The following is a 7656-nucleotide window of genomic DNA, read 5'->3' on the forward strand; positions in this document are numbered from 1 at the left end:
AAGCTTCATTTTTGTGATTTTGGTACCAAGTTTACCTTTTTTTTTGTCCAATCCATTTCAACTAGACAATCTAACCATTTACATCCATTCCCAAGAAATGTTACTCTGTCCATCATAGCATTATATATCCAGTAAAAGATATTTCTATAGTCCAAATATCACAACTGATGCCTCATTTATGTTGATATTTCACATTTGTTCAAAGTGGATGCCAAAATTTGACCTCAACCAGGTGACCTATATAACCTGACCTATGATCTCCTTCGTTTAAGCGGTGTTGTTTTAACTTTGGTTTTGTTTGGCGCAGCGTGTATCTTTTATAGCTAGAAATAATTCATTAACTTTTCAGAAAAAATCATTACAAAGAAGGTCCTACAATGGACCCTTGTGGAACACACTTACCTCGTTTGCTCTCCCTGGTTGGGACATATTAGCAATTATAGCAATGCCATCCAAGACAACTGCAGGATCCTCCACAAAACAACAATCTGGTAACTCTTCATCAGGCTCCATTTCTGTCAAAATATACGTCAAAATGAACAGTTTGTGGCTGCATTATAATTGATGACAAAGGCATGAGAGCATGCCTTTTTTAATCAGAGCGTTTCTTGCGTAAGTTGTATTAAGGGGGTCCTACACCCCTGGTCAATTTTGTGCCTATTTTTGCATTTTTCTCAAAAATTATAGCACATTGGTGACAAATAAGATATGTATATTATAGGGGCAAGGACTACAGCTACTACACTAAAAATTCAACAACTCAAGGCAAGTAGTTATTGATGTATTGATCAAATATTGGTTTTCCCTCATTTTTGACTGTAACTCCACAACTGTTGTCTGTGTTGAAATAAATTTTCCAGTGCAGTAGCTGTAGTCCTTGCCCCTATAATATACATATCTTACTTGTCACCAATGCGCTATAAATTTTGAGAAAAATGCAAAAATAGGCATAAAATTGGGCAGGGGTGTAGTACCCCCTTAAATGATACCGGTAAAGAAATTGAAATCAATTCAGTGAATGAAAGATTGTACGGAAGAGGTGCAAGTGCAAACATTTAGTTCTAATAAAATCTAGACCTATCTATAAATAAAAGTCGGAGATTCAGAAAGTCAGAAACCGGGTCAGTAACATACAAATCACGGGTCTTTCTTAGTTCCAGTAACTGTAACTCGTCGTACCTAGAGTTACAGTTCACTCTATTATCATCTTTTCCACAAATAAGAAACATCACAATATGTGGGCTCATTTTGGGCTCTAAGGATGCAGCTGAGGAACTCTCTCAAGGACAGTTTGGGCATGCACTGACGATTTTAATCCCATTGTACCAGGGTTTAGGCGTGCTGATTTTAATCCCATTGTACTAGTCTATACTCCCAAAGTTGAGGTAATTGATCAACATTGATCTCATCTTTTGGGTGGGTTCAAAATTCCCAGGGTTGGCAAAACCTGCAATCTTCATGGGAGTAATTTACTTAGTGCAAAAGTGGTCAAAATATTGCTCTGCAAAATGTCTTGATTTTCATGATTTGGATTTATCATATTGAGCAGCATTCTACTTGTGATGTTTCTACACTGTGTAGAGAGGGTCTACAGCATCTCTGAGGTAAAACTGACAAATACAAGGTATATTTCTTGATGCTTGAAGTTTGGATTTCTTAAACGTACAGTGCATCCCTATGTACCGCTGCAAGACTTCTGGTTAGTAGATGTCATTATGTTTATGATAAAGACTGAAGTCTTGCTGGCAGGACTAGGGTCTTTCTTGGCTGGTTGACAATCGCATGAAAACAAAACAAAACAGAAAGGTGAAAAATTAGCAATTTAGGGGTCTCTTAGAGCTGACAATCAAGGGTCAGTGCTCTGTATTGGTCGAAATAGGGGGTCTTTGGGAGCTGCACGGTCCACGGTCCAGAAACAGTGGTCTTTCCGGGGAGCATACCCGCATGGACATTAATGTTGAGTGCCCCTCCCCCCCCCCCCCCGAAATAGGTCAAACTACAATGTATATTATATATTTATATAGGCCTTAATTAGGGGCTAACATTTTCTTCGGAGGGGGGTCCCAAATATACAGGGGGTCATAAATGTTTGGAAAGAAAAATAGAGGGGTCATAAAATTTTTGATGACCAAAATGTAGGGAGTCATTCACAAGATGACCACAGATAGTGATGTGTTTATTAACAAAAAGACTGATTTCAATACAATTTTAGCTTGTTTAGTGGGTAGGGTCTTATGAGTGACTAGAGGTGTAGGCCCCTACATGTATGTAGGCCTATCGGTGGTGGGGGGTCATAAAATTTTTGTTGCCGAAATAGGGGGGTCGCCGACTTTTTTTTAAATCCCCCCTTCCGAAAATGATGGACCCCTTAGCTTACAAATTATAGATTAATTAGGCCTAGCTACCCCGTTTAGGATCAAGTAGGCCTACTGGGGTTTAACTAGACTGGCCCCCAGTCTCGGTTCGGTTCCATCTCTGGATAATGTAACAATAAATAATTACGTAATGCCCTATGAAAAAAATGCCAACTCCCCCCTTATTTTCTTCAATACCAAAACCCATTCCTCTTCATCCACAAATCGACGCCACTAATTACACCAACCACAGTCAACCATGCAACAATATAGAAATATACTCGTATTATAAGTGAACGCGAAAGTCCATTGAGCGCTGATTTATTGGGTCGATTTTTAATGCTATGTAATCTACATTACCAGTCGTTCTCCACGGACCCGAGGGAGGGTCTAGGGTTTAACTTGCAGGTCAAGACCCGGAAGTCAACATAGGTCATTCCATAGACTGTAAAAAGAAATTTCAGTCTACTATCATGGACTCATTCTCATACTACGGGACTCAATAGATTCATACTTACCAGACATGCCCACATTGAGTTTTCGTAGAGTCATAATCAACTTCTCATGTTGTCTCCTCGCTAGATCTATATCCACGACGACACTGTCGTCCATTCGTAAAGCTTGATCCGCAAGGCTATCCGGTATTCGGCGAATTATCCCGGCCGGGAAATCGAAGTAACTCGCCACAACACCCGCTGAAACAGCTTGGGCTTGAGTCGCGAACGTATCGCCGCTGCGCGAATTCATCGCTCCACCACCACCACCAAAATTACCTTGGCCATTTTTCGTCGTGGAATAGGTGACTTTCTTCGCTGGGCTTGCCATAATGGTAGGAGAGATACGTAAGATGGAAGATATTTTTTCCAGACGAAATATAAATCCAAGATCACGATAACTCGGTAAATAATCCCCAAAATGAGATGGTTATAAAATTCACTACTACTATTGCATGTACACAGATCATACAGTGTATTGTGTTGTGTTCATTGAGCATGAAAAAGCGCATGTGCGCTGTCAATAATTGACCTCAGGTTGTGACCTCGTATGTTTATAATGTAAGGAATACTGTACATGTACAATGGTACATGTACGGTGAATAAATATACAGGGTGAGTCAAACCATGGAAGAAGTAGATTTCTTCCATGGTCAAAAGAGGGAAACGCATGCTGTACGCACATTTTGAGCCTGGTATAAAAATGAAATGTTTTTTGGTTGTTTTTGTTGTGTTATTTTCTGTTTTGTTTGGGGTTTTTTTTTGGGGGGGGGGTTAATGTAGATTTTTTGTCTGAGACTTAGCAAAATAGTAAAGAGTTAAAGGCCCATTCAGTGATTTGCTCATCGGGAGGATCGTAAAAATCATTAAAGACGATAGAAGACATTTTACACGAATCTGTAAATTGGGCTATTCCAGATAAATCCTGCCCACCCCCCATAGAGGAACTCGGATTTCCAGGTTTTTTTTACATGATTATGGACTGGAATTCCAGTTTTTTTCCCTACTGTACACAGGATTTCCAGATAATTTTAAGTCATTACACAATTTACCAACCGTGGGACCCATAGAGGATATTGGATTTCCAGGTTTTTTAAACAAAATTATGGACAGGAATTCCAGTCTTTTCCCCTACTGAAGCAGGATTTCCAGCTAATTTCAGTCATTACACAATTTACCAAACGTGGGACCCATAGAGGATATCAGAAATCCAGTTTTTTTCACATGATTATGGACTGGAATTCCAGTTTTTCCCCCAACTGTACAACGTGATTTTCATGTAATATCAAGAGCGAAATCCAGGTGTTTTTTTTTTCAAAGTTACACAATTGTAGACAGGAATGCCAGTAGGCCTAGTACTAGTAATTTAAAGTCATTGTACAACTAAGGGGTGGTGCAATAATTATGTGTACCCCAGGGTGGTGAATTATAGGGGGCAAAGATTTTTGGCAGGCCAAAGGGGGGGCAAGATGGCAGGTCGAAAGGGGGGCAATTTTGGCAGGTCGAAAGGGGGGGGCAAGCGATTTTTGGCACAGATATTTTGGGCATCGTTTCTATAATACGCCCTAAAAGGTGTAGGAAAACATTAGGAACACGTTCAAATATGCAAAATTTCCTGCTCGCTATGCTCGCATTATATGATAATACAATTTAAGGTTATAAATTAGGTTTCCCCAAAATCTTAGTGTGTAACTTTTAATACCGTACCAAACATGAGGCCCATAGAGGAGTAGTAAATCCAGCCCCCCCCCCCCCGGATTTTCCAGCTTTGACGTCATGAAATCTAGATTTTTACACACCTTTTTCAGTACTAAAACATCAAGGTTATTAGAGTTCACTCCGAAATTTTTTTTGTAGGCTAATGTTGGCACCCAAAATATTGCGGCATCTTTGGTGGAAATGAGCTATTCCAGATAAAACATGTACCCTCCCCCCTCCCACAGTGGGCAAATAAAATTTATTCTAAAATGTCTGGAATTATTCCAAAGCATACTTGAGGAAGAAACCTGGATTTACGACCATGTTTTGTGCATGAAAAATCTGGAATTCCATGGAGAAGTATAGAGGTTTTTAAAATACTCAAAAAAAAACTTGGAATTTTTCAATTGACTAACCAATTTTACGGCCCCATTTTGCAAATATAGTTACTTACATGGAGGGAATCATGTTGCTTTCTCAGTGTATAGCAATATTTTGTTAAACCGGGTCTTTGGGTTTATGAACTGTAACGTTTCGAACTATAAAAGGATTGGGTTCTGAAACTCAGTTTCTTGCGTCAGTTCTTTGTAAAAATTCATTAGGGCAAAATTCCTTAATTATGTCCTTAATTATTTTCTATTTAATACTGTTCTTTCTTTCTTGAGCCTAGATCTTTTTTTTTTTCTACCTTTCATCTCGAATATTGTTGTATTGTCAATGGATATGCATAAGAATTCAAACTTTCTTCCCGGACTTTCTTACTTTGGTTCAAGTGAGCTGAGACTAAAATACCTAAAGCCTCAAAATGTTGTTTTTATATTAAATATAAAACTGTATTTGAAGGAAATAAATATATTACATAATGTATAGGCTACATGATAAATACATGAAGCCACAGCAAGTAGAACGAGTCCGATCATGTCGCGCCGATGTATCGGCACCATCGCGACGGTGCTTACGCATGTGCTCCTTTGTTAAAAGGGAATTCCCAGTTGGGGACGGTCAAAGAGCTTATTATATAAACTAGCGGGACACCCGCGCTACGCGCGGGTCCCCGCTAGGTGAGTAAATGGGAGCGTTCACTAAAACGGGAGAAATTACTGAACAGGTAGAATCATTGAAAAGGTAAATTTCATTTGTCTGACCCTCGTTAAGCCTAAGTTTCCATTTTAGTTTCTTTCTTTTTAGTTTCTTCTACATGGGCCAATTTTGTTCCATTAAAAAAAAAAATTTTGCTGCTAAGCTTGCAAATTTCCGTTACCATGTTTTTTATTTACTCAATCCCGTTCCCATTATTTTCTAAATCTGTCCTTTCTTACATTTCCCTGTTGACTTCATTTTTTATTTGCTGCTTAGCTTGTGATTTCCCGTTTTCATGTTATTTATTTAGTTCTGTCCTCAGTTTAATAGCTTTTTTATTTAAATCATCTAATTTTATTAGATTTTATTATTCTTTCCTTCTTTAGCCTATTTTATTCCCGTTTTCATTTTCTTACTGTGACTAACTATAGGCTAACCCACATACTCGTAGGCCTACCTGTTTGTCCTCATTTTGTTTTCTTTTTTAATTACAGTAGGCCTACCTCTTCATGTTGTTTGTACTTTTTAACACACATCTTTTCCCCGTATTTATTACTACCGTCGGTCGTTCACCCGTATTGTCATTCATTGCGCGACTCTGCGTCGTTTACGCGCGACATGCGTAGTGCTGCGTTACCCGTGCACTATCGCTGCGCTACGCGAGCGGCTTGGCATTAGATACGCCCGTACGACGCGCACGGGCTAGCTTGACAACTGACTCCCTTTTTTGTTTACCCAGCATAGCAACGTACCACATTTTCACTGATTTTGAGGCCAATTCTTGACCGTTTTCAACCAAATAAAGTTTAAACACGTTCCTGTATATTCATCGATCTCCCGTATGAATTTGGCGACATTTGGATCGAAACTGACGGAGCCTTTCCATGATACATAGATACATAGATAGATAGATAGATAGATAGATACATACAACATTTCCCTATAGATAGTAAGACTAGCGGGATACCCGCGCTTCGCGCGGGTCCCCGCTAGATGGGAGCGTTCACCATAACAGGAATAATTACTGAACAGGTCGTACTTTTTTGTCCTCATTTGAATTGAATTTTTCTTTATAGTACCGCTTCATGTTGTTTATACAACAAACATCTTTTTCCCGTATTTATTACGTCCTCTCATAGCGTGTCTGCAGACGTGTTCACCCGTTATCATAATCCCGTGACCCGTCCATGTACCTTTTTGTCCTTTATTTTCCTTCTTTCCGTATTATCATGTCCACTGGTCTCTGGCTCGTAGTCGCGTGGCTCTGCGCCGTTTACGCGCCCATTGGCGTAGTGCGCATTACGCACGAGGCGCCGACGCGCTGCCGGCCAGCTGCAGTGACGCGTAAGCTGACAACTGATTTTCATAACAAAAAACCCGTTTTTACCCATATTTTCATTGTTTTTGCAGCCAATTCTTGACCGTTTTCAACCAAATAAAGTTTATACACGTTCCCGTATATTCATCGATCTCCCGTATGAATTTGGCGACATTTGGATCGAAACTGACGGAGCCTTTCCATGATACATAGATACATAGATAGATAGATAGATAGATAGATACATACAACATTTCCCTATTTATAGTAAGACTAGCGGGACACCCGCGCTACGCGCGGGTCCCCGCTAGGTGAGTAAATGGGAGCGTTCACTAAAACGGGAGGAATTACTGAACAGGTAGAATCATTGAAAAGGTAAATTTCATTTATCTGAGTCTGACCCTCGTTAAGCCTAAGTTTCCATTTTAGCTTCTTTCTTTCTTTTTAGTTTCTTCTACATGGGCCAATTTTGTTCCATTTTTTAAAAACATTTTGCTGCTAAGCTTGCAAATTTCCGTTACCATGTTTTTTATTTACTCAATCCCGTTCCCATTATTTTCTAAATCTGTCCTTTCTTACATGTTTCCCTGTCCCGGGTTCCCTGCTGACTTCATTTTTTATTTGCTGCTTAGCTTGTGATTTCCCGTTTTCATGTTATTTATTTAGTTCTGTCCTCAGTTTAATAGCTTTTTTTATTTAAATCATCTAATTT

General features: G+C 39.3%; 1 protein-coding gene across 1 annotated transcript in view; it reads right to left on the bottom strand.

The window, feature by feature from the left end:
* LOC140138843 (N(G),N(G)-dimethylarginine dimethylaminohydrolase 1-like) overlaps window positions 1-3321 on the bottom strand; it is a 218124-nt gene extending 214803 nt beyond the window's left edge. The window contains exons 1-2 of the mRNA XM_072160613.1: window positions 2873-3321; window positions 403-515 (exon numbers count right to left, since the gene is read on the bottom strand). Coding sequence (XP_072016714.1) covers window positions 403-515; window positions 2873-3179 — 420 coding nt within the window. The 5' untranslated portion in view covers window positions 3180-3321. The remainder of the gene's footprint in view (window positions 1-402; window positions 516-2872) is intronic.
* Between the last annotated feature and the right edge of the window lie 4335 nt (window positions 3322-7656).

The sequence above is a fragment of the Amphiura filiformis genome, chromosome 18 (genome assembly GCF_039555335.1).
Source record: "Amphiura filiformis chromosome 18, Afil_fr2py, whole genome shotgun sequence".
Classification (NCBI taxonomy): domain Eukaryota; kingdom Metazoa; phylum Echinodermata; class Ophiuroidea; order Amphilepidida; family Amphiuridae; genus Amphiura; species Amphiura filiformis.